The sequence below is a fragment of the Mesoplodon mirus genome (assembly GCF_964341445.2).
Source record: "Mesoplodon mirus genome assembly, chromosome: X".
Taxonomy (NCBI): domain Eukaryota; kingdom Metazoa; phylum Chordata; class Mammalia; order Artiodactyla; family Ziphiidae; genus Mesoplodon; species Mesoplodon mirus.
Window position 1 is genome coordinate 139,558,019 of NC_138981.1, and position 27,784 is coordinate 139,585,802.

The 27,784-nt window shown below is 49.1% G+C and overlaps 1 protein-coding gene across 1 annotated transcript; it reads right to left on the bottom strand.

The window, feature by feature from the left end:
• Positions 1 to 24,831: 24,831 nt before the first annotated feature.
• Positions 24,832 to 25,596, bottom strand: LOC309796342 (olfactory receptor 3A1-like; the record flags this gene model as incomplete). Its single annotated transcript, XM_082609375.1, has 1 exon — positions 24,832 to 25,596. A coding segment is annotated over one exon (765 nt), but the record flags the coding sequence as incomplete, so codon positions are not given.
• Positions 25,597 to 27,784: the final 2,188 nt, after the last annotated feature.

Here is a 27,784-nt window from a genome sequence, read left to right on the forward strand (position 1 = left end):
TCCTTGTAAGACTTTTATTAATGCCAGACACGAAACAGTAAAAACATAGTGAATTGTTAAAAATCTGCACGGTTGTGGATACAAAGGTGGTTTGAACGGGGACCGAGGAGGAGGCCTTGAGAGGGGGAAGCCAGGCCTAAGGGGAGCCATCAGTCTCGACCCGGGCCCAACGGCCACGATTCAGCTGCTGCTTGCTGCGTGGTGAAGTGGCCTGGACACAGTCCCCAGGGTCACACCATGCCCTTGTAGCCAGGCTGTGTGCTGGGCCTCAGGGCTCCTCCCTCCCCAAGGAAAGCTTAACTCCCAACGTTCCTGGGCCTGTGGATTTAGGCTTGAGTCCCTTCGGTCCCCCTTTCTGCATGGCAAAACGCCTGATCTGGAAGTATTTCCTGATGAAAGGAGACGGAAGGAAACGAAGCCAAAAAGGAGCTACAGAAAATACTGCGAGATTAATTGCTGCACTGTCCTGTTATGTTGATTCCCAAATCTTCTAGAAAGGTGTACTCTGCCCAGTGTACAGACATGCCATGTGTACTTGAGTTGGAGTGGTATCTGGGATCATTTCTGTTAAAAAAAAACCCACAAAAATCCCTCAGACCCCATCAGAATCATAGCCCTCTATTACACGTGGATTATCTCTGCCGGAAAACAAGATTTGGCCGGCATCGCTGTGATTTACGGTGCCTTTCTCAGGAGCATATGCTGCCGTCAGCTCCAAAACTACCTGTATTTTGTGTCCCTGAATCATTATGCCTTCGTGTAGCCATCCATTAGCAGTTTTTAGCAAAGCAAGACATCATCCCATCCACCCTGGAAATGAGGGTGAAGTCATATTTTTTTTTAAATCCCTAATCACTTCCAAACAAGTCACACTGCTCAAGTGTCTATTGTTTCGTGCAGTAAGTATGTCCCTGGAAATGTTTTGTAGAAACAGATTTTTGTGTTTTGGTCAACTGGATGACATTTCACTGCCGACAAAATTTCAGCTGCATTTACTATTCCAATCTCTCTTCAATCTGGTGAGGTTCTTGACACTTGGACGTACAATTTTTCTGCACTGGCCTTTGTCAGGCAATCAGTGAGCTAAACACAGGTGGCCCACACATAAGGAAGCCACCATCTACGGGAACTGGCCGTCTGTAGCCCTGGATTCTTGCCTGAGGCTCTGTGACTCCTTGCAAGTCACAGAAGGAAGAAGGCAGCTCTTTACAGGCTCTGGCCGTGGAGCAGGCCGTAGGCTCAGGGAGCCCTCTCGTGGCTCCATCCAAACTCACTAAGGACTCTTAACTCAGTTAAATCCCTTGGCAATTGGCCCCCATCTTGCTCTGGGAAGAAAATGATGTCACCAGACCGTGCTGCTTTGAACATCAAAATTACTTCTTTTATGGTCTGGAAAACCAAGACTTTGGCACTTACCTTCGGAGCAGTTTGAAACCCTGAAACCCTGCAGCAAAGCCTACAGGTGCCCTGCCTAACCCTGGCTGCCGCAGACCTGCCCGCCTATTTGATGCATCCTCGTATATAAGCCACCGTGGCAGAACAGTGGGCCAGAACCTGCTTACTACCCAGTTGGCGAGGTTTGTCTTCTGGCTGCAAGTGCTCAGAAGGATTGGGAATGGGCATTAAGCAAAACTCCAAGCCCAGTCGAGCCTGTTGTCTGCGTCCCCTGAACCCCAGCGCCCCATAAAGGAAGGAGTGACAAGATGCCTTCATTGCCTGCGGGGAACGTGTGCAGTCTCGGGCTCGTCACCACTAAAGCAGAAGGGAAAATTAGCCAGGAAACCTGAGACTTGAAGTCACCGGCGTTTGGTCTGTTTTTTGGCTTTGTTTTGGATCATAACTATCACTCAGAAGCTTGAGTGCAGCACAGGATGGCCAGGGATAGCTTTCCCCGAGGTGGCAAAGATTCTTCTGCCAGCATTAGCCAGCTCACGGGACACACACGGCAAGGGGACCATGTGAACCAAGAACGGATTTCACACTGACTGTCGGGAGGTGTCTCTAATGGTGACTGCTGATTATGTTAGAGTGCCCTGTTTGAAGACCATACAAAGAAACCCTGGCTCGACAGGCATACCTTTCAAGTATACAAGCACCTGCTCGAGATCCTATGAAAGGGACAGGAGATGATGAGTCATCCCGTGTCTGCACGTGTTTCCCACGCGTCTCCGAAGTTACCCTAAGCGACGGACGCAGCCTTAGACGGCGGAAGGAGCCTGACTTGCTGTCTCACTCCATGAGTCATCTTGGGTCAAGCGTTCCCCTCTCTGGTGCTTGGTATTGTTTTCCTCAAAGTGGGAGCGGTGATCTCCGCCAAGCCTAGCTTCCGAGGTCTTTGAGGGGAAGAGATGAGACGATGCGTGTGAAAGCATGCCAGGAAAAGGCCAACAGCAGTGGGACGCCCAGCCACAGGTGGCTGCTCAAGCACGCTGTCCTTAGAGCCACCAGTGTCATCTGATAGGCCCATCACGGACCTCGGGACTCAAGGCTCCTGTCACTCGCATTGTCTTTCTGCCACCATCACTAGGCTTGGTGTCTTGCACTGTGTCTTCAGGGGTGGGGACAAGATGGTGTCCAGGCGCATCTCTCCTAGGGTCATTTATGATTCCAGTGGAAGCACAGGAGAGAGATCGAAACTTCAGGCGTTGGAGTCAAAAGATGTCATCCTGTTGGCTCCAATCTGCACGTCAAGGGCTCCACTGGAGAAGATTTCTAATGCCACTTTTGCTTTGATTGTTCCCACCCTGCCCGAATGGAGTCTTCTACATCCCAGTCCACCGGCCTGAGGCTCGGCAGGGGCAAGTGTGGCCGGTGACAAGGGCTGGCCTCCCTCAGAGCCCCCTTCCCGCAGCCCAGCCCCGTCACACTTTGGATTGCCTCTCGTCCGTCCACTCCTGCTTTGTGCTCTGGAGAGCCTGCGTCTTCTGCTCATCCACTTGGACATAGTCTACTCTTTGCTCCTCTGAAAAGAGAAGTTTCTGAAGGGGGAGAAGAAAAAGGTTTCATTCCATCAAATTTAAAAATTCGGCACAACGTCAGTCAGTCTCTGGTGGATTACAGTGTCAAGTATTGGCTGGCCCTCCCCCCTGGGTCGTCACTTGCAGAAACGTCATGCTGCGTGTGAACGTGTGTAAATCTCTCCTCACCTCTGCTCCCTTCAACTTGGCTCTAGCCAGCTGACTCGCCTTGGCCAATATAATGTGCGTGGGGTGACGGGTGCCCCTCCTAAAGAGAAGACAGGCGTCCTGTGATCCTGCACTCTCCCGTTTTCCCCTGCCACGACGCCGGCATGCCTCACGTGGGGACCGTGATGGACTGTCCCACAGGCCACAACTGAGAAGCCTTTGCGGTCGAAAGCCGCAGAGATTCGGGGCTTGTCTTCACTGCACAGCTGACCAGAGCTGACTAATGCACCGTCTGGGCTTATCTGTCTATCCTGCTGACCAGCTTTGCTGGAGTATCATTTTAGGTGTCTGGAATGAAATGAAAGGTAAAGGAGAAGTGGGAGGTCATTCAGCCAAAGGGAAGGGAAGCCCCCCAGACTCTTTCTTTCTCCACACGCACAAAGTGAAATTATACTGTATATGCTGTTCAGCAGGTGATTTTTCTCATCAAACAATACATTGTTAGCGCAGTCTAGACTATGACCATCCCGTGCTAAAAACTACTTAGCTGTCGTCCACTGCTTACCAGCCATTCATTCCATGGCTTCCCCTGGGCAGTGAGTGACACCGGTCAATGGCTAAGGTCCCTGACATGTATTAACTCACTTAATCCTCACGACAGGCTTCAACGTAGGCGTTATTTCTGCTGAGCACTCCACAGACAAGAATGCCGCTCAAAGGAGTCAAAACTGCCCAACCTGGCACTTGAGGCCCTTTACGGAGCTGTTTCAAAGCCAGCTGAGAGCTCCGTCACCACTCCCCAGAGTCTAGCCAAGCGGGACTGTTACTTCTTTCCTCAGCAGGCCCTTCCTATGGCTGGACTACACTCTACCCCACCCTCATCTCTGCCAGAGCAATTTCTCAGCAAACCTTACGGTCCAAGATTTGAAGAGCACGAATACTACATACATTTACACATAGACGTGCAAAGAACCCACCCCCGAGGGAAATACACCAGGACTTCTGGGAGGCAGAATTAGGGCTGATTTTAAGATTCTTCACTGTACGTGTCTGTAGGTTTAAGACTTTGCAAGGAGAACATCCATGGTGGAATCATCCAAACAAAATCCAAACCGAAATGGAATCTCCTGGCAAGTCTCAGACTCAAGGGTACTTCCTACCTGCTGCACAGGGGCTGGTGACGCTGAGTTGAAGTCCAGGGCTAAATAGTCCAGGCTGAATTTCCTCGTCCACGTCAGAGCTCCACTGCTCAGCAAGTTGGCTTCTCCGTGCTCCTCCTAAAAACCAACGTCACAGGATGCGGGTTACCAACTTCTGGCCGGGCTGGCCAGGGGAGGAGCAGCTGCCGTTGGACAACAGCGGCCCGATGAGTCCTGTGCAGCTCAGCCTGCACCTCGGAAGGAGAGCTGGCTTTGAAATACAATACAGCCCATTTGGCCTGCACATGAGGCTATGCCTTCATTCACCATTGAAGCAGTCGGCCAAAATCTGCCCCAAGAAGAAATCATTTTAGGGATCTGACAGGCCCATGATACCTTAGAGACTTTAAATCCTGAAAAGGTCAATCACACTTATGAAAGCTTTAGTAAAGACATCCCAAATGCATTTAAAGATACTTTATACAATACAAACAGTGATAACGTGTGCAACACACACCCATGGCATCACCATCCAGCCATGGGGTCACCTGGACAAGTCACAGCTCTGCCCCTTATTTAATCTCTCTGAGCTGTAGTTTTCCCATTTGTAAAAAGGGCAGAATGCCATCTGGTTACTTCAGAGTTGCTAATGAGGTGAGGCAGCCAACACACCTAGAGTAGTGCCCAACCAAAGGTAGAAGGCAAGGGACTTCCCTGGTGGCGCAGTGGTTGAGGATCCGCCTGCCAAGGCAGGGGACACGGGTTCGAGCCCTGGTCTCTAAGGATCCCACATGATGCAGAGCAACGAAGCCCGTGAGCCACAACGACTGAGCCTGTGCTCTAGAGCCCGCAAGCCCCATCTACTGAGCCCACGAGCCACAACTACTGAAGCCCTCGCGCCTAGAGACCGTGCTCCGCAACAAGAGAAGCCACCACAATGAGAAGCCCGGGCACCGCAATGAAGAATAACCCCCGCTCACCACCGCAACTAGAGAAAGCCCGCGTGTAGCAACGAAGACCCAACACAGCCAAAAAAACCAAGCAAGACAAAACAAGAAGAAAAAAACCAAAGGTGGAAGGGAAAACCGTGAAAGCAATTCCATTTCAGGCCATGCCCCAAAACTGGATTTTCCTTTAGATTATAACTATTGTGAATGTAAGTTAAAATTTTAAGGAAAGTCACCTGGTGGCTGCTAGGCTGCAGGAGCTGGGGGAATTGGGAAGTGACTGCTAGTGGGTACAGGGATGATAAGAAGATTGTGAAGTTGGTTGTGGTGATGGTTGCAAAAATCTATGAATATACTAAAACCCGCTGGACTGTGCACTTTAGACGGCTGGATTGTATGGTGTGTGAGTTTATCTCAATAAAGCCTTATAAAAATTGTTGTCCAAGAGCCCTGTGCAGCTTCCTATGAAAATGCAAACGAAGATACAGCAAAACATTTACACCTTTCCCAAAGCTCTGTTTGACAGATGACCACTGGACAGGTGGTGCCACGTGCACTAACCACAGGGCGGAAGAGAACAGGGGACTGTCTGCCTTGGTCTCATGATGCAGGTGACCCCACTCTGTCCTTTCCCTAGAGGCTGCTTTCTCTAGAGTCATTCAGAGGTGAACCCCCCACAGAGAGGGGTGTGCATGTCGGGGGTGGGCAGGCAGCAGCTGACGCTACCACATCCTCGGTGGAGCAGAGTGCAGGGCAAGTGTGGTAGGTCCTGGCGGGTCTGGAAGCAGGGAGACCCAGGGATGGAACCGTTCTGTGAATTCCACTGGTTCCATTGGTCCTGAGCATTGTGGGTCTGGGGGCGAGGTGGGGACTGATTTCTCAGAACCACGTGGATGAACGTCTGCTGCCAACAGACAGGTTGGAAGTCCAAGATCAAGGTACCGGCAGATTTGGTGTCTGGTGAGGGCCCACTTGTGCTTTGTAGACAGCCATCTTCTCACTGTGTCCTCACATGGCAGAAGGGGCGACTGAGCTCTTTGGGGTCTCTTTGGTAAGGGCACTAATCCCATTCATGAGGGCTCCACCCTCATGACCCAGATCATCTCCCAAAGGCCCCACTTTGCAGGTTAGGATTTCAACACATGAATTTTGAGGGGACACAAACATTCAGTCTATGGCATAATTCAACCCATAATAGTACCATTAGATGCCAAGCAAAAGCAATCAGTTCTTTTCTGGAGAATGCCATCCTAGGTTCCAAAGAATCCCCACAAAAATCTTCTTAAGGACAGAGAGCAGTACACAGTTCAAAAACAACCAGGCACTCAATAACACAAGGCATCCTGAACAGGACAGGTGCCCTGAGACACCTCAGGAAATTGAAATAAAAGCAAAAATAAACAAATGGGACCTACTCAAACTTAAAAGATTTTCCACAGCAAAGAAAACTATCAAAACAAAAAGGCCACCTACTGAATGGAAGAAAATATTTGCAAATGATATGTCCGATGATGGTTTTTTCAAAAAATTTTTATTGGAGTTGATTTACAATGTTGTGTTAGTTTCAGGTGTACAGCAAAGAGAATTGGTTATACATATACATATATCGACTCATTTTTGATTCTTTTCCCATATAGGTCATTACAGAGTATTGAGTAGAGTTGCCTGTGCTATACAGTATGTCCTTACTAGTTATCTATTTTATACAGAGTAGTGTGTATCTGTCAATCCCAATCTCCAAGTTTATCCCTTCCCCCCGCTCCCGCTTGCCCCCCTGGTAACCATAAGTTTGTTTTCTACATCTGTGACTCTATTTCTGTTTTGTACATGAGTTCATTTGTACCATTTTTTTAAGAATCCACAAATAAGTGATATCATGATATTTGTCTTTCTGTGTCTGACTTACTACACTTAGTATGACAATATCTAGGTCCATCCATGTTGCTACAAATGGCAGTGTTTCATCCTTTTTTATGGCTGAGTAATATTCCATTGTATATATATACCATATCTTCTTTATCCATTAACTGTTGTGGTTTTTTTTTTTTGTGGTATGCGGGCCTCTCACCGTTGTGGCATTTCCCGTTGCGCAGCACAGGTCCAGACGTGCAGGCTCAGCAGCCATGGCCCACGGGCCCAGCCGCTCCACGGCATGTGGGATCCTGCTGGACCGGGGCACAAACCCTCGTCCCCTGCATCAGCAGGCGGACTCTCAACCACTGCACCACCAGGGAAGCCCTATCCATTAACTGTTGATGGACGTTTGGGTTGCTTCCATGTCTTGGCTATTGTAAATAGTGCTGCTATGAACACTGGGGTGCATGTATCTGCTCGAATTAGAGATGGAAGGGACAACCCCCGGAGAAGGGTAAGACTTTGACTCGCTAGTGTTGGGGAGAGAGTGGGTGTGTTTTATCTGTTTGGAGGAGAGTTGCAAAATGGGAGACAGGAGACTGACGTTGGCAATATTGTCTGAAAACCTACATGATGGGCTAATACATGGAAAGCACTTGAAACAGCGTATGGAACATAGGAAGTGCCAGCTATTACTACGGAGTCCAGTAGCCAGAGGGTGGACCTTGCTGAGTTCTGTGGCTTGGCCCCTCGCCATCTACTCCAACCTTCATCCGGTGAGCCCTGTTCTACGGCACAACTGTTCTTACATATGTCTCCCCAACCTGACAGGGAGCCCGTGAGGGAGCCATGTGTCCAGGCTCCCCGCTGGGTCCCTGAGGGCAGACAGGCAGGTGAGAGAGACAGGCGTAGACCAGGTGTACCGAGACGTTCAAAAACTGACTCAGAGCCACAATGGAGAGAAACTGGAAGGGAGGGAAGGCAAGCCAGGGATGCCCCTCAACCCAGGGAAGAGGCACCCGCTGCCGGCGCCTCTGCCCCTCCACTCGGGCCTGGAGGCGCAGAGTGGAGAGGACTCTCCAGCCAGGGGGTGGGGATCAAGTGGCCCGGACTGAAGTCCCTGCCCCTCCTCGGGCTCTGGCCCTGGTGCAGTCTCCTTCCGTGGCAGCAGTGGTCACTGGCAGACACCCACACCCCCCCCCCATCCCAGGCAGTGCTGCTCCCAGGCCTGCCGTCACCCAGGCTGTACCTTTCCGGTTGACTTGAATCCCTTCCAGACACAGAAGTAGACCAGCAACCAGCAGGACAGCAGACACAGGGTCACCTCCCAGTTGAGGGCCCCTGGAACCTCCAGCACCCCGGAGAGCCACAGGACTTTGTTCCTGGGGGAGGGAAAGGCCATGAGGGCTGTGCCAGCAAAGGGCCAGGAGACTCGGGGTGGCCCTGGGGTTGCGCCCCCCGCCCCTCCTGCCACAACCCTTGAGTCCAGCCGGTCTCCCCCGTGCACCTGGCCGGCCCGGGCCAAGCCTGCAGCCTGGAGTCGCTGCAGTCTGTGTCCCGGGAGCCTTGGAGCCGCTGGCGGCCCGGCCCCACGCCACCTCAGTGGGCCCAGCAGCAGTTCCCCGCTTCCCTCCCCAGGCGGGCAGGCACCGCCGCTCTGCATCCCTGGCCTCATGCCCCCAGGGCCGGCCCCGACACACGCGCGCGTGCACGTGCCGACTTGAGCTACCTGTGGGAGACCAGAGGGCTGGCCGGGCCTGGCCCAGAAGTGCCCTACTCCCTTCCAGAACTCGATGACAGGGACCTGCGCTCAGCAGGCTGGTCACATGTGAAGTTGGCCAGGCTGGCATTGATACAGACTTCGAAGTGCACGGGGCTCGCCTGGGGTTTGCAGGCTTGGCAGGGAAAGTTACATACACAAAGGCCTTAGGAGGAGGGGCACGGGTCTGTTTGGACATGCGCACTGGGGAGCCCCAGCCACACTAAGGGGAGGAGCGTCATCTGGAGGCCTCATGGCTAAGCCGCTTCCCGGGTGTCTGGGCCTGAGGTAGACCGGTTAGAGGGACCAGACCGTGTGGGTGTCTGTTTGTGCAGGCCCATTGGGGTTACACAGCGCTCTGAGGTGTGGAGCTTCATACAGGGGCGCCCGTTGGCTGGAGAGCCTGCAGGCTCTGTCGGTGGGAACCAATCACGAGTCAGGAGGCGTTACCAGGGGTCTGTTTGCGCAGGCGCTCTGGGAATCCCGAGTAGCTCGGGGCGCCAGACGGTTGAGTTTCGTAAGGGAGCGTTTTGTTCTTCCCCAGCTCGTAGGGAGGGTGGAAGCGGTTCTACATGGAGTCTGAGGCAGATGGTGGAGGAGCCATGAGGGCAGCAGACGAAGGCGAAGGCGCCGCGGCCGTTGCAGAGGGAGCAGCACGTGGCGACCAGGGTGACCCTGGTGACCCAGTCAATCCTGGCGACCCTGGAGACGCTAACAATCCTGGCGTCGCAGGAGAGGCAGGTGGCGCAGCCGGTGGCCTTGTGCAGGTCCAGCGGGCACCCCTCGCAGCAGGGCCACGTACAGACGCAGCAGGCGGGGGTGGAGATGCGGGTCAGCAGGCGCTACAGTGGTATCCGTTTTCAGGAGCCCCAGGGTTCTGGGCGGACAGGGGCTGGGCTGGAGGTGGTTTGGGGGGAGGGGCTGCAGGCGGTGGGGCCTGAAGTGTAGAAGGAGGGAAGTCTGGGCAGCTGCAGGGTATGGGCCAAGGGTGGTCTGGGCTGACGGGATGGTGGTGGGGAAAACCAACCTGAGGGAAACCAGAGGGTAGGGGTGGTGATGTCCAGGGTGGCCTCAGTGTATAGGGTGGGAGGTGTGGACGGCCTAAGGGGTGGTCTCGGGGAGAAGCCTGGGGGTGGGGTGTGAAGGCTGGTCTCAGTGAGGAGGAAGCCTGACGCACAGGCGAAGTCAGTAGTGTGGATGGTGCCTTAACCATATCTCCACCAGCACCCTTACTGTGGTTTTCTCAACGCACATGGACGCAGAGATCGCCTACGAGTTGCTGACTGTATACTTTCAAGTCCCAGGGTCCATTCAGAAGGAGCTCAACGTGGAGGGCCGCGTCCTGGTCGTGTCAGTTCTAGAGGGGGCTGGGGAGGGGGTGGTGGCAAGTGGCCAGAGCCAAGCTCAGGCCCGGTGGAGCTGCAAGGGAGGGTTAAGCCTAAAGAAGAAGTGTGCTGCTCTGGGATTGTCGGCGTGGGGGGACAGGGAGGGACGTGCTCCTCCACACGAACCTGAATTTTATTTTTCCCTCCCTTTTAGCCGATTGAGTGGTGAAGACTTTGGCCAACTCCGAGCTTCCATCATGCTCTGTGTGAACAAGATTTCCTGTGCGGTTCACATCTTGCAGCACTCTGTGCACCTCTTTTAAGTTCAGCGTCAGCAGTCCACAGGGGCCTAACCCTAACTTATGTGTCCTGTCCTTGGCGTCCTTCCCTAGGGCACTGCTTTCTTCAGTGGTCACCACTTTGTTGTTGCCGTTTCATCGTTTGCCTGTACTGGCCCTTGGGCACTCAGGGTCCACGTATTTTGTTTGGTGATTAAATGTTAACTGCAGAAAATACAACTGAGCTGCTGTTCTGTGCCTGAGTTTAGTTTTAGCTTCTGCACCTCCTAATATTCTTGCATTTGTCCTCAGGTTGGAGGGGAGGTCTGGGATTCAGCTATTCAAGTAGTACACGTAATTGAAGACAATGGGACAAAAAGAAAATTGTGTCCTGCCATTCAGTGTTAATCTTGGAATATTTTCTTAGTTTTATAGTTACATTTTTATATTAACACATAATGCCAGAATACTAAGTAGGAATTTGTGGCTTACCGACCTTGTTTCAGATCTGCAAAGAAAAGTGCTGGGGCAGTTGGTTAAGTGTTTGGGGTGAGGTGATTAGCTCCCTCTAAAACAGCTTGTATTCTGCAACGTTGCTAAACTCACTGGTTGATAGTAATAGCTCTTTTTATAAATCCCATGGGCCTTTCTACATATACAATCATTTTGTCTGTAAATAAAGGCACATTTACTTCTTCCTCTCCAATCGATGCATTTTAACTGATTTCTTTCATAATGGTTTGGATTTTCCTGCTTCTTTGCATGCCCGGTAATTTTAGATTGGATGCCAGGCATTATAAGATTTCCCTTGGGTGCTGGATGTTTTTCTATTCCTAAACTTATTCTTGAGCTTTGTTCTGGGATCCTATTAAGTTACTTGGAAACAGTTTGAACCTCTTGAGTCGTACTTTTTAAAATTTGCTTTGTGGGACCAGAGCAAATCTCAGTGTAGGATTAATTTAATTAACTGGAATCTTCAGTGTTCAAGAAAGCTATAGTTAGAAACAAGGACTCTTATACACTATCAGAGTGGTGGTAAAATCTGTCTGGACATTTGATTGGCATTTCCTCTTAAATATTAAGATATACTTATCCTTTGACCCACCTTTGGGAATCTAACACAGGAAAACTCTTGTGTATGTGAACAAGGCAGAATTGACCACAGCGTTAATTACAGCATTGTTTGTCATTGTGAAAAACAGGTAGAATGTACATCGACAGGGGAAAGGTTCAGTAAGTCACGGCAAGTCCGTCCTGGTGGAGTACCATATGGCAGTCAGAGCAAAGTAGATAGCTGGGAACTAATATGGAAGGAGATTAAAGCAAATTGCAGAATTCTGGGCACGGCATATTCCTGTTTTTCGATACATTCGGACCATATGAGCATGTGGGGAAAGGCAGAGTCACCACCTGGAATGAGCCACCCCTGCTGTCAATGTCATCCCTGGGCATTGGGGAAGAAACCTTTCACTATTTAGATTTTAGATTTCCATGTTGTTTAAGTATTTTCATAAGGAATTATTAGCTTTGAAATGTTTTTCCTTTGGAAAATAATAGTCTGCTCCATTTTTCCCCTTTACAACCACTGACTTAACAAACTTTAATTCAGCAAAGGTCAGTGTGGGAGGATTAGGAAGAGGACACCCCCTGAAGTGGATGTGGAACCCCAGAGTCAGGGGATGGAAACTGATGGGAGGGCCAGTAGCAGGGCACATGCTCTATTACGAGAAGAATCTTTCCTAGTCTTGCTTTTTTTTTTAAAAAAAAAACCATTAGAAATGGATTTTGAATTTGATGAAAAGTCTGCACCACTGTAGAGGACATCTATGGGTTTTGTCACCCAGCATCCGTTTCCCTTCTCTTGGTACTGGTATCGTCACGTCACCCTAGAAAATCTCCCCTTTCCTTTTCTCTCGGCCATTATGGTTCTGATCGAGTTGACGTCACCTCTGATTCCGGGGGTGGGCATGTGGCTCAGGCCTGGCCAATCGGAGCACTGCTTTCCTGCGGCCGTGGTGATCCCATCCAACCAGTGACACTTTTGGGGCTGCAGGGGAGGCAGGCTGGCAATGGACAGAGGGGAAGCTAGAGCAAGAAGACAGATCTCAGAGGACCGAGTCCTGGATCCAGCCAAGCCTGAAGACAGGAACTACCTCTGTACATTTCAGTTACACAGACCCAGAAATTCTCCCTTTGGCTTAAGCCAATGTGGATATTTTTGATTGTTTTTGTTCTACTCAGTTCCAAACTCTCCAAGGGGCTCCCTGTCAGAGTTGAAAACAAAGCCTTACAGTGGCCTGAAAAGTCCTACGTGATCCAGCCTGTATCCTCTCTGGCTTCATCCCTTCCCCTTCCCCTTCCCCTTTCCCCTTGCCTATTTGAATCCAGCCCCACAGGGCTCTTTGCCCTTTAGGAAAAACGAGGCCCATTCATTCCTGCCTCAGGGCCTTTGCACTGGCCTTTTCTTGTCTAGAACTCTTCATCCAGAGTTCACCGGGGTTACTGAAATGTCACCCGCTCAGCCAGGCTTTGCTGGCCACCCTATTTGAAATTGCATCCCACTTTCTCCTCAAGTGCATTACTTATAAAAGGCGTGAGCTTGCCTTGAAGCCCCATCAGGATCCCTCTGTCCATATTTTTGCAGACATCACCCCATCCCGATAAATGGTACTTGACAGAAATGGGTATTAATGTGCTAGAGATGATCACACAGAAAACCTCTTTTAGGGAGCATGTGACTTAACTTGGGGAGGGCCTCTTATAAGCATCTGTATTTTTTATCGATATTTCTCTGGAACACGAATGGGTAGATCATGTTGGCCATGTACAGGCAGGAACACAGACCCTGGGGTCACATGGACAACTCACAGCTCTGCCGCTTATTTAATCTCTCTGAGCTGTAGTTTTCCCATTTGTAAAAAGGGCAGAATGCCATCTGGTTACTTCAGAGTTGCTAATGAGATGAGGCAGCCAACACACCTAGAGTAGTGCCCAACCAAAGGTAGAAGGCAAGGGACTTCCCTGGTGGCGCCGTGGTTAAGGATCCGCCTGCAAAGGCAGGGGACACGGGTTCGATCCCTGGTCCGGGAAGATTCCACATGCCGCGGAGCAGCTAAGCCCGTGCGCCACAACTACTGAGTCTGAGCTCTGGAGACCACGAGCCCCATCTACTGAGCCCACGTGCCATAACTACTGCAGCTCTCACACCTAGAGCCCACGCTCTGCAACAAGAGAAGCCACAGAAATGAGAAGACTGCACACCACAACGAAAAGTAGCCCCCACTTGCCACAACTAGAGAAAGCCCGCACGTTGGCCATGAAGCCCAGGATGGAGAAGACCACGAAGCCAGCAAAGAAGCTGGTCCCGCTGTTGATAAGTGCGAGGATGATGGCATCCCTGGGGGCAGAGGGGACCATGTGGGCTGGTGAGACTGCCTGCTGCCCATGGGCAGGCAGGGCAGGGGTGGCAGGGCCGTAGTGCCTACTTGTAGCAGTTGCTGTTGAAGCGATTGTAGCTGCCCAGGGCCGTGAGGGCCCCCAGGCCAATGGCGTAAGGAAAGAAAATCTGGGTCCCGGCATCTATCCATACCTGGAGGTGAGCGAGGGGAGAGCAGGTGTGAGGAGCCCTGCTAGGCCGGCCTGCTCCCGCACCGTGTCCCCCCACCCGACCTCTACCTCACCTGAGGGGACGCCAGCTTCGACCAGTCGGGCTTGAGATAGTAGACGATGCCGTCCAGGGCTCCAGGCAGCAGCACTCCCCGCACGAGCAGCACAACCAGGACCACGTAGGGGAATGTAGCGGTGAAATACACGACCTGGGGGGCGGGGCCCCTCAGAGGGGTCCTGCGGCACCCACCTCCCCCTTAGGCGCCCTCAGCCTGCGCAGGGCTGCCAGGAAGGCCACGGTCCCCGTCCGCACCCCCCCCCCACAGCTGGCCGGTGTGCTCAGTGCTGAGGAGGGAGGCCACCCAGCGGCACCCCCTTCTACTCATCAGAGCCACGGCTCCTCCCAAAGGAAGCTGGGTGTTTGGCTGGGGCACCAGCAGCCCCACGGCAAGAAGTACAGGTCAGCTGCAGAGGGAGGGAGAGGCAGGGAGCGAGGCCGCAGCCCGCAGGCAGGTCCCACGCCTCCCGTGCCGACTCCAGGTCCTCGTCTGCAGAGAGGCGGGGGTCCTCGGTGCCGGGGATTAGAACTCAGCTAGCCAGAGACAGAGGCAAGATCAAGACCACAGCAAAGGCCTCTGCCTCCCACCCAAGCAGCGCCAAGCGGCTGCTCTGCGGACCCTGCTGGAATGCTCCCGCCCTCCAGAGACCTGGCTGTGTCCCGCGTGTCCCGCAACCGTCGGCACGCTGTCTTATTGTGTCTGTTCACACAGTTGTCCCCGCAACCTGACAGGGAGCCCCTGAGGGAGGGATGTGTGCAGGCTCCCTGCTGGGTGCCCCAGGGCAGACAGGCAGGTGAGGAAGACAGACCGACAAGGTCAAAAAACTGACTCAGAGCCAGAACCCAGAGAAACTGGAAGGGAGGGAAGGCTGCCGGGCCTGGAGGCGCAGGGTGGGGAGGACTCTCCAGCCAGGGGGTGGGGATCAAGTGGCCCGGACTGAAGTCCCTGCCCCTCCTCGGGCTCTGGCCCTGGTGCAGTCTCCTCCCGTGGCAGCAGTGGTCGCTGGCAGACACCCACACCCCCCCACGCAGTGCTGCCCCCAGGCCTGCCGTCACCCCGGCTGGACCTTTCCTGTTGACTTGACCCCCTTCCAGACACAGAAGTAGACCAGCACCCAGCGGGCCAGGAGACACAGGGTCACCTCCCAGTTGAGGGCCCCCGGAACCTCCAGCCCTCCGGAGAGCTGCAAGACTTTGTTCCTGTGGGAGGGAAAGGCCATGAGGGCTGTGCCAGCAAAGGGCCAGGAGACTCGGGGTGGCCCTGGGGTGGTGCCCCCCGCCCCCCCGCCGCGCCCCCCCTGCCGCAGCCCTTGCGTCCAGCCGGTTTTCCCCACGCACCTGGCCGGCCCGGGCCAAGCCTGCAGCCTGGAGTCGCCGCAGTCTGTGTCCCTGGAGCCTTGGAGCCGCTGGTGGCCTGGCCCCACGCCGTCCACAACAGGCCCAGAAGCAGTCCCCCACTTCCTTCCCCAGGCGGGCAGGCACCGCCCGCTCTGCATCCCTGGCCTCAGCCCCCCAGGGCCGGGCCCCAACACACGTGCACGTGCACACACATGCATGCGTGTGCATGCACACACACATGCAGACTTGAGCTACGTGTGGGAGATGAGAGGGCTGGCCGGGCCTGTCCCAGAGGCACCCGACTCCCTGCAGAAGTTGATGACAGGGACCTGCACTCAGCAAGCTGGTCACACGTGAGGGTGGCCCGCCTGGCACCAGCACAGACTTGGAGGTGCATCGGGCTCGCCTGGGGTTTGCCGGTTTGCTGGGAAGCAGTCACGTGCCCAGAGGCCTCGCAAACGTGACATCCGGGGAATGGCGGCGGGGCCTGCTTGCGCAGGCGCTCCTCTGGTAGCCCCCAGTGACGTCACCGCCTAGGGGCGGAGCTTCCTGTGGCGGCCTCCGTTTCCTCAGAAGCTCGTGCTGGGCGTGGAGGACAGAAGCGAAGCCTGAGGCAGCATGGAGGAGGCAGCCCCAGGCGCTGGCCGCGGCGTGGCGCGAGGTGGTGTAGTCCAGGGCGGCGGAGAAGGCCCCAGAGGTGTCCCAGAAGAGGGTGGAGGTCCACCGGCCGCACAGCTGCCGCCTGCTCGTGGGCCGAACGGACATGCTTTGCGCCGGGCGGGCATACGCGTCGTCGCAGGGCCCGGTCGCCATCTCCCGGGAAACCGAGGTGGATGCGCCGCAATGAGACAGGGTGGAGACGCTGCGGGGGGACCTGGTAGAGACGCTGCGGGGGGACCTGGTGGAGACCCTGCGCGGGGACCAGGTGGAGACCCTGCACGGGGACCAGGTGGAGACCCTGCGCGGGGACCAGGTGGAGACCCTGCGCGGGGACCAGGTGGAGACCCTGCACGGGGACCAGGTGGAGACCCTGCACGGGGACCAGATGGAGACCCTGCGCGGGGACCAGGTGGAGACCCTGCGCGGGGACCAGGTGCAAACGCCGCCTCAGGGCTGGGTGTTTGTCGGGCCCGTGGGCAGCGGATCCGGAGGCCAATTGCTCCAGTTGTATTCTGTTTGAGGAGAGGCCGGGGGATGCGCCTTCGGGAGGCAGTGGAAGGGGGGGGGAGAAGGGGGTCAGTCGGGGGATGTGAAGGGGTGGGGGAAGGGGTACCAAGACCGTTGGAGGCGCTGGCCTGGTGGGGGGCCGGGGGTCAGCGGGGGCTGGGAGAGGTGGTGGGGGGAGACGGCCTGAGGGACCAGAAGGGAGGGGAGCAGACCTGGAGGGGCCCGAGACAAGTGAGAACGGCCTGAGGGGACGCAGGCCTGCGGCCCAGGCCAGGTCGACGGACGGTTCCTTGACTGTGCCGCCACCGGCTCCTTCCCGGTGCCCCTCCGGTGGCCCGTGGAGGCAGAGAGGGCCTGCCAGCCCCCGGCGCCGCATGCGCAGCCCCACCGAGGGGCGGTGTGGAAGGAGCTCGCGGTGAGCGGCAGCACCGTCGCCGTGTGTGTTCTCCGAGGGGCCCCGGTGGGGGGCGGTGGCCGGTGGCCGGTGGCCGGTGGCCGGGCTCGTTCTAAGAGTGAGTTGGAGACCCCCGAGGCGAGGTCTGAGGACGTGGACTTGCGCGCCGAGCCTGCCCCCCGCTGAGGGGCAGAGCGTTCCGCTCACAGTTACCATGTTTACCTTGGTTTTCTTTTGCTCTCTCCCTTTTAGCCCAATGAGTGCTGAGGACCCTGGCCGACTCCAGATTTCCATCACCTCCGGTCTCACCCAGCCTTCCCCGTTGGTTCGGACCATGCAGCACTTTGTGTCCCGTGTTTCCACTAAGCCCGGGCCAGGAGAGGGGGCGTAGGACTCACCTAGCGTCTCTTCCTAGGCAGGGCGTCCCTCCCCAGGGCGTTGATTCCTATACTAGTTGCCACTTCATTATGGGGCCCTAATTGTTTGCTTGCATTGGTCTTGGGCACAAGATCTTGGCCCTGTTGTTTCCCTGTTGCTTCCCTGTTGCTGGAGGAGGAGGGTGCTGAAATGTTTGTTACGGCAGAAAATAAAACTGAACTACTATTCCGTGTCTGAGTATACTTTCAGGTACTGCGCCTCCACGGTTTCTTGCTTTGTCCTTGGTTCCAAGGGAAGGTTCTGGGCTTCAGATATTCTAGTAGTACAAGGTAACTGAAGACAGTTTAGGAAGTGGAAGCACATTAAAATGCACTATGTCCTGTCATTCAGCGTTAACTACTACCGGTATTTTGGAATATTTTCTTAAGTTGTATACTTTCATTTACATATAACAATAATATAATGTAATTTTTGCAAGTTCGTGGTTAATTTTTTTCCTGAATTATTTTCACTTAACATATGAGCTTTTTTTCCCCTAAAATTTCTTCAAAAACCATGTACTTCGCTGCATAAAAGAAGTACTATAAGTGTTAAACATTTAATACGTTTCTGTTTATCCCTATTATAAGTAACGAGTCAGTGGAATTCTTCTGTGTAAGTATTTGCCTGGCTGGTTATGTCCTCAAGGTAGATTTCAACGGGTAGAAGTACTGAGGTAAAAGTTCACTTTTCTATTGATTTTTTAAGGCCGTTGGTGTACGGTACATGGTTGCTGCTCAGAAAGTGTGCCCTCCCACCAGAATTCTAGTTTGCCCACCACCTTGTACCAGTAGGTCTGATTGCTGCCAAAATAAAAAGCTTAGTTTGCAGGAGAAGATCAAACAACCCAGAAACACTGGAACTGGACCTTTGTGGTCTACTGACCTTGTTTCAGACGAGTGAAGAAAAGTTTTGGGACAATTAAGTCTTTGGGGGAGGAGTTAGCCCCCTCTAACGGATAGTGTTTCCTGCAACCTCGCTAAATTTGCTTATAGTTTTAGTAGCTCTTCTGTGAATTACATCATATTTTCTACATACATGATCAGGTGGTCTGAAGATAAGGTAGTCTTACTTTTCCTTTCCAGTTGGGATGCCTATTTGTGATTGATTTCTCTCCTAATGGGATTGGATTTCCCTGCTGCTTTCATGCCTGGTGATTTTATATTGGATGCCAGACACTGTGCAATTTTACCTTGGATGCTGGATATTTGTGTTCCCAAACATATTCTTGAGCTTGTTTCTGGGACTCTGTTAAGTTACTTGGAAACAATTTGATCCTTTCAAGTCTTCCTTTTGGTGAGAACAGGGCAGGTTTTAGTGTAGGAATAATTTAACTAATTAACAACCTCCAATATTTGTTAGAAACAAAGACTCTTAGACTTCATCAGTTGGAGTGTTAGTAAATCTATCGGGACATTTATTTGGCATTTTATATTGAAGTTGAAGCTGTTTTTACCCTTTGGCCCACCTCTGGGAATCTATCAGAGAGAAAGTCTTGCATATGCCAACAAGGCAGAGTTAACCAGAATGTTAATTCTAGCATTGAGTAAAAAAACGTCAACTGAGTAAAGATTCAGTGAATTACAGTAAGCCCATCCTAGTGGAAAACCGTGTGGCAGTTAGAGAAAGAGCAAGGTAGATAGCTGGGTACTAAGAAAGATGAAAACAAGTTGAGAATCTCTGCGTGGTATGGTATGTTCTCTTCTCACAGTGTGCTGCCACCATGTGAAAGTGCGGGGATATGCATAGTAACTACCTAGAGTGAGCCCCCTCCACCGTCAGGAATGCTCATCTCCAGACATTAGCGTTAGGGAAAGAAACTTCCACCTTGTAAATTTCACACGTATGTATTGTTTAAGCATTGTCAGCACGTATGTATTACTTTTGACATAAGTATTTTTATTTTGGGAAAATAAAAATACTGTTCTATTAGATTAAGGAATAATCTTTCCTAGTCTGCTTCCTTTAAAACATTGGAAATGGATTATGAATTTGATGAAAAGTCTGCACCACTGTAGAGGACATCTATGGGTTTTGTCACCCAGCATCCGTTTCCCTTCTCTTGGTACTGGTATCGTCACGTCACCCTAGAAAATCTCCCCTTTCCTTTTCTCTCGGCCATTATGGTTCTGATCGAGTTGACGTCACCTCTGATTCCGGGGGTGGGCATGTGGCTCAGGCCTGGCCAATCGGAGCACTGCTTTCCTGCGGCCGTGGTGATCCCATCCAACCAGTGACACTTTTGGGGCTGCAGGGGAGGCAGGCTGGCAATGGACAGAGGGGAAGCTAGAGCAAGAAGACAGATCTCAGAGGACCGAGTCCTGGATCCAGTCATGCCTGAAGACAGGAACTACCTGTGTACCTTTCAGTTACACAGACCCAGAAATTCTCGCAGTGGCTTAAGCCAATGTGGATATTTTTGATTGTTTCTGTTCTACTTTTTTTCACTTGCAATAGCAAAGTCTTGAGTATTAATGAATTGGGGGAATCATACTTTTATTTATTTAACTACTGTGGTCTGAGGACTTGGCCCTCCTTTATTACTTCAAGGGAGAAATTGACCTCTTTTCTTGTTAAGGGATTAGCTCCTGGCTGATCAACTCATATTGTGGTAGAAAAGGAGACAAATGAGTCAAAGGAGGGGAGGGACTGCAAGGGGCAGCTGGAGGAAAGGGACAAGGAGAAGGACCATCCCTTTCCAGACAGGGCACCCAAAATTGGCCCAGAAGTGGGCCATATAGTGGATATGGAGAAGCCTGTGCCTTCCACATTATTTTTAATAGCTGTATAATGTTCCACAGAATGTGTATACCATAGTTATTTTAACCAGTCTCTTGTACATAGGCCTTTAGGCTATTTACAATTTTCCAGTATTATGAACCATGCCGAAATTAATACCCTGGTACATTTGTTTTTGTGTAACACATTATGTACAATAGGATTTTAGAAGGAGGGTTGTTGGGTCAAAGAGTAATCTCTTTTTAAAGTGTTTAATATGTATTACCAAGTTGCCCTCCAAAAAGTTTGCATCAATTTAACTCCAACGAATTGTGTATGAAAGTGTCCATTTTCTTACGTCCCACCCTCTATTTGTCAGCTTCGCCTGCCATAATAAAATACCACAGACTAGGTGGCTTAAAAAGCAGAAATTTGTTTTCTCATAGTTCTGGAGACTTGAAGTCCAAGATCAAGGTGCCAGCAGGTTGGTTTCTGATGAGGCTTCCTCCTTGATTTATAGACAGACACCTTCTCGCTGTGTCCTCACGTGTCCTTTGTGTGTGTGTGTGTGTGTGTGTGTGTAGTGAGAGAGAGAGAGAGGTCTTTGGTGTCTTGTTTCTCTTCTTATAAGGACACCAGACCTATTGGATTAGGTACCCACACTTATGACCTGATAAATATAACCTTAATTACCTCTTTAAAGTCCCTATCGCCAAATACTGTCACATTAGAGAATAGGATTTCAACATACGAATTAAGGGGGATACAATTCTGCCCATAATGCACACCAAGCAGGACATTTTCAATCTAACTTTGGTCATAGTTCTTTTCTATATAGAAGGTTTTAAAAAACTTCTAAAATGTATTTAAGTGATCGATCTTTTCATTATGATTTCTGTAGTTTATGTCCAATAGAAACCTTACCCACTGTAAAAGTGTAAAGTTTGTCACTCATGACGTCTTGTAGTACTTTAAAATTTTAATCCACTAGGAATTTATTTGGGTGCAAAAAATGACATTGATCTAATTTTGTTTTGCCCCCAAAGGTTAGTCAGGTGTTGGAACGCTATTTATTGAATAATCCGTATTTCTCCACTGAGTTGAAATGTCATCGTCACCAAATTTTAACCCCCATCTTTGTTTATTCTTGCAATTTGTTCTTCTAGCTAATTTGGGTTGAGTGATCTGGGATGGCCTCTCTGAAGAAGTGACCTGAAGGATTCAGTACAGAAAGTTGGGCTTGGGGAGGGAGAAGAAAGAGACAGAGGAAGACAGACAGACATTTGATTGGTTCAGCTTAAGTTGCCTTCCCAAGAATGCAGGGAGAAACGTGAGGACAAGAAGGGGATGAGAGAGAGGAGATTAACGCATCAGTGGATTAGAGGACTGTTGAGTTGGGGATACTTGAACATTTGAGTTTTTCTATTTTATACTATTATAAACAATATTGTTGTGAATATTTTGTTTAAAAGGGTTGCATACACACATGTGTAAATATACACAGTCCTAGTTTTAGTGATGAGAGGGTTTTCAGGTTGAGTTCATAACTTTGCAAGAACTATGCATTCCCACATGACATATTTATCCAGGCCTCTGTAATTACAGCATATTACCTGGTTAGGGAATGAGGGAACATTACTCTACCATGTAGTAGGGTGAAGGCTATGTGGAGAAAGGCCAAGATATGTGTCTGCAAAATTGATGTCCAAAATAAAAAACAAGTTCCATATTCTCACGGGAAGGTAGGGTTTATCAGCCAGGATGCCAGCAGTTGTGTCTAAGGGACCAAGCCAGAGATGTGACTGGAGAGAAAATGTAAAATTAAGAGTCAGAAGTCAGAGTGAAACCGAAATTGAAAGGGTACATAAAGAACAATGGTGAAATTACTTGGATTACACAAGTCAGAAGAAAGCTGGTCTAGACTTTACTTTTTACAGAAAAATTAATTTCCAAAAGAATTAAACTTGAAATGGGAAAAAATGAAAGCATACAATTAAGTAGAAAATATGAAACCATAAAAATGAAAGGAGAAAACATTGAGGAAGACAATTATGCATGATACAAAACCCAGAAGCCATACATGAATAAATATGAATCAATGTCTGAACACAAAGAAGTGTGAAACGTATTTATGGAAGAAAACACCGTGAGAGCATCAAATTGGGACTCAATTGGGATAATTCTTTATAAATCACATAGTAAAAAGGGCAGGATACAAAGTGCAGAAGGCAAAAAAATAAAATCAATATCTAATTATACGAAAATGTTAAACTCTGTTATGGAACAAAACACCATAAATAAGATGAAAAGACAAACAAGTTAGGAAAAAATCAGTGATACAAATAGTAAACTAAAGAAGATATCTTTAAAATGTAAAAAAAAAAAGCCCTAAAAAACTCCTGGAAATCAATACATAAAAGACAAACAATCCAATAGGGAATTGTACAAATGACAAGAACATGGCCTTCATGGAATAAGAATTATAAACAGCCAAATTGGTACTTGATATGATCTTATTTATGTAAAAAAAATTGTAAATGCAGGTTAGCACATCATAGGAAAAAATCTAGAAGAATACCCATAAAACTGCTCATAGTGGTTAGTACAGAGACATTATGAGAAAAAAAATTTTAATTAATTTATTTAATTTTGGCTGCGTTTGGTCTTCGTTGCTGTGCGTTGCACAAGCAGGAGCCACTCTTCGTTGCGGTGCACGGGCTTATTGCGGTGGTTTCTCTTGTTGCAGAGCATGGGCTCTAGGCGCGCGGGCTCAGTACTTGTGGCTTGTGGGCTCTAGAGCGCAGGCTCAGCAGTTGTGGCACATGGGCTTAGTTGCTCCATGGCATGTGGGATCTTCCCAGACCAGGGCTCATACCCATGTCCACTGCATTGGCAGGCGGACTCTCAACCACTGTGCCACCAGGGAAGCCCCCTATGAGAAATTTTAACTTTCTAGTAATGCACCTTTATGTAAAGCATAAAAGATTTTATTTCATTAGATTTTTTTAACCATTAAAAAAATTGAAGTATAGTTCATTTACAGTGTTGTATTCGTTTCAGGTGTATAGCAAAGTGATTCCATTACACACACACACACACACACACACACACACACATATATATATATATATTCTTTTTCAGGTTCTTTTCCACTCTAGGTTATTACAAGATATTGAATATAGTTCCCTGTGCTATACAGTAGGTCCTTGTTGTTTATGTATTTTATATATAGTAGTGTGTATATGTTAATCCCAAACTCCTAATTTATCTCTCCCCCTCTCCCTCTGCTATCCTCTTTGGTAACCATAAGTTTGTTTTTTATGGCTGTGAGTCCATTTCTGTTTTGTAAATAAGTTCATTTATATCATTTTTTAAAAGACTCCACATATAAGTGATATCATATGATATTTGTCTTTCTCTGTGTTACTTCACTTAGTATGCTAATCTGTAGGTCCATCAATGTTGCTGCAAACGACATTATTTCATTTTTTATGGCTGAGTAATATTCCATTGTATATATTACCACATCTTCTTTATCCGTTTATCTGTCAATGGATATTTAGGTTGTTTCCATGTCTTGGCTACTGTGAACAGTGCTGCTCTGAACATAGGGGTGCATGTATCTTTTTGAATCATAGTTTTGCCTGGATATATGCCCAGGAGTGGGATTGCTGGATCATATGGTAGTTCGATTTTTAGTTTTTTAAGGAACCTCCATACTGTTCTCCATAGTGGCTGCACCAATTTACATTCCCACCAACAGTGTAGGAGGGTTCCTTTTTCTCCACACCCTTTCCAGCATTTATTATTTGTAGACTTTGTTTTTATTTTTTGCTGCGTTGGGTCTCCATGGCTGTGCGTGGGCTTTCTCTAGTTGCGGCTGTTGGGGGCTACTCTTCGTTGCGGTGCGCGGGCGTCTCATTGCGGTGGCTTCTCTTGTTGTGGAGCACGGGCTTTAGGCGCACAGGCTTCAGTAGTTGTGGCACGCGGGCTCAGTAGTTGTGGTTCACGGGCTTGGTTGCTCTGTGGCATGTGGGATCTTTCCAGACCAGTGATTGAACCTGTGTCCCCTGCATTGGCAGGTGGATTCTCAACCACTGCGCCACTGGGGAAGTCCCTATTATTTGTAGACTTTTTAATGATGGCCATTCTGACTGGTGTGAGGTGATACCTCATTGTAGTTTTGATTTGCATTTCTCTAGTAATTAGCGATATTGAGCATCTTTTCATGGGCTTGTTGGCCATCTGCATGTCTTCTTTGGAGAAATGTCTACCCAAATGATTTTATAATAAGCATATATTGTAGTTGAAAAAAATAAAAAATCTCTAAGCGTCCAGAACTGTAAATACACAGTGATTCCAGTTTTGTTTCCCTGCTTTAAATGCACACGCACATACATTGGTAGTTCAAAAAGAAACCTGAAGGAAACCATGAAAATGTTCACAGTGGTTCTCTGTAGGTGGTGAGATTGTGAAGGGTATTTTTTTTGTCATTTTATGAGCTTCTGTAACTGCACAACTTATCCAATGACCATGTTTTATTTCTATAAATACAAAAAAACAATGTTTTAGAATAAAAAAATGCAACAGAAATATTTGATCTTTGCTGGAATGGAGGAAAGCCTGGCACACAAAATAAGATTCACCAAATGGACCATCTACACTAAATTTCAGAATCCTATGTAGTTGGATTCACTCCCAAAGCATCAGGTATGTGCCAGCCGCACTGTGGAGGAGTGTGGCCTTGTTTCGCATATGCCATAGATGATGGGGTTGAGCATAGGAGCGAGGACCACATACAGCACAGAAAGAACCCGGTCTCTCAAGCCAGAGTGTGCAGAGCTGGGAAGGATGCAGCAGAGGACTGGAGTGATGTAGAAAATGCAGACCATGGTGATGTGAGCACCACGGGCAGAAAAGGCTTTTCTTCGGCCCTCGGCAGAGTGAATCCTGAAAACCGCAGCGACAACATGTATATAGGAGATCACAACCAGGGCACAAGGTGCGAGAGCCACCAGAAAACTGAAGAACAGGGCAAGTTCATTGGCCCACGTGGTGGAGCAAGAGAGTCTGAGCAGTGGAGGGAGGTCACAAAAGAAGTGGGTGATAAGGCGGGGTCCACAGCGCTTGAGTAGAGCTGCAAGAATGGTGTGGGTGAGTGCATTGGCCAAAGCAAGCAGGCAGGAGATTGAAGCCAGTCCTGTCCGAGTCCTTTGGCCCATGAGGACTAGGTAGTGCAGTGGCTGGCAGATGGCTGTGTAGTGGTCATAGGCCATGGCTGTGAGCAGGAAGCACTCCCAGGGAGCCAGGAAGTAGAGAAAGAATATCTGGGTAAGACAAGCATGACAAGGCATGACCCGCACTGGTGCCAGCAGATGAACTAGAACCTGAGGCACTGTGGAGATATTGGAGATATAGGCAGTATCCAGCAGCGAGAGGTTGGCCAGGAAGAAATACATGGGAGTGTGGAGTCAGAAGTTCCCAGCCACGGCCACTGTGTAGACCAGCAGAAAGACGGTGAAGGGCAAATGCCTCAACTCCTGTGTCCCATTCCCCAGCTGCATGAAACCACGCCCAGAAACTTGCAGAGTCTGTAGAGTCCAGCTCAGAGTCAGATGAGGGTTTTAAGTTTGGAGTTTCAATTTACAAAAGGGAGTGGTGGTGAGGGACAGAGACAAAGAAGGCAGGTTTCAGGCTTAAGGGAATAAAACTCAGAATTGGAAGAATGAAATTAGGCTCAGGAGACCAGCGGTAAAGTAGAGGCCAGGAGAATGGAAACCCCACCAGCCCTCACACCAAGAGGAGGTGCACAGACCTTGAAGTCAGAGTGCACGCACATCCTATGAGAATATCAAAGTCAGTCCCTCAGAAACTTCTACCTGAGTAAGTGGCCCTGCGCCTTGTAATTACCTGAAATTGTCCCATCACCAACCCAACAGAACCCCTACTCAGGACCAGTGATGAGATCAAGATCAGGTCTCTCCTTCTCTTGCGCTGAACCTTTCAGTGCCTCCCATCTCACTCAGAGTCAAAGCCAAAGTCCTCCTCATGGGCTAGCAGACCCTCTGTGATATGCCCTCTCCTTTCCTCTCTGATCATCAGACAAGAGTTTCGTTCGTCAGCATCTTGTCCCATGTCACATCTTCAGACCTACCTACAGCAGCAAACATCCTTGCCTATTTCCTGCCTTGGCGGAAGAGGGCTCTGCCCTTCTATCCAAGGCTAACTTCTCCAGCTGCTCTTCTTCTCAGTACTTGGCAATCCTTTTACATGTGAATGTACTAAATGCCACTAAACTGTTTACTTTAAAATGGTTTATTTTATGGTGTGTCAATTTTGCCACAATAGAGAAGAAAGCAAATTAAAGACTTCTTTCAGACATATAAAAGCTGAATTATTGTCAGCAGAAAACCTGCACTACAAGAAATGTTAAAGAGAGTTCTCCTCAAGGAAGGATGACACCAGATGGGAATTTGGATCTACGTGAATGAATGACGAGTTCCAGAAATGGAAAATATGTAGGTAAATATAAATTTTTCTCATTTTAATATCTCTTTCAATCATAGTAAACTGTTTAAGCAAAAATATTAACAGCATAGTGTGCGGTTTATAACCAATGTAGACATGAAATGTATGACAACAATAGTACAAAGGACATGAGTGGGTAATTGGAAGTATATTGTTGTAATGTTCTTACATGATACGTGGAATGATTTTAAACCAGTTGAAGGTAGTCAATAATAAGGTAAAATGCGTATCAGAAACCCTAGCTCTAAAAGAAGGTATAGTGAGGATAAAATGGAATTCTAAAAATTATTCAACCTAAAAGAAGTCATGAAAAGATAGAACGAGGAACATAGAACACATGGGACAAACAGAAAATAAAGTACAGGATGGTACATTTAAACTGAGCCATATCACTAATTACATTAATGGTAAATGGTCTTCAGTTAAGAAAATGCTTCAGTTAAAAAGCAGAGGGTGTCAAAGTGGATAAAAAGGCAAAACAAAACATATGCTAAGCATAAGAAACCCACTTTAAACATAAAGATATAGGTCTGGTAACAGTAAAAAGATGGATGAAGACATACCGTGCAAACTCGAATAATAAGAGAGTTTGAGTAGCTCTATTAATAGCAGGCAGAGTAGACCTTACGATAAGGAATATGATGGGATGGAGGACATTTGCTAATGATAAAGGGGTTATTTCATGAAGAAGTCATAATAACAAAGCTTCAAAATGTATGAAACAAAACTCACAGAAAAGAAAGAAGTAAAGTAGCAATCAAGAGGAAACTTATCTTAAGTAACAGAACGATATTGCAGAAAATCAGACATAGAAGAGCAAATTTTGATTAATTTCACCTAAATAAGCAGTAGGAAAGAAATAATGAAGATAAGAGCAGATATGAATAAAATGTAAAATGAGCAAATAAATGATAGAGAAAAATCCATGAGACAGAAAGCTTTTGAAAATACCAATAAAACTGATAAAAAACTGTAACCAGGGAATGTTAGGGAAAATGTTTGTGAATAAATTTGCCAATTTAGATGAGATGGACAAATTCCTTGAATGACACAAATCACCAAAACTAACTCAAGAAGAAGTGGAAAACCTGAATATCCCTAAATCTATGAAAGAAATGGAACAGAAAACTC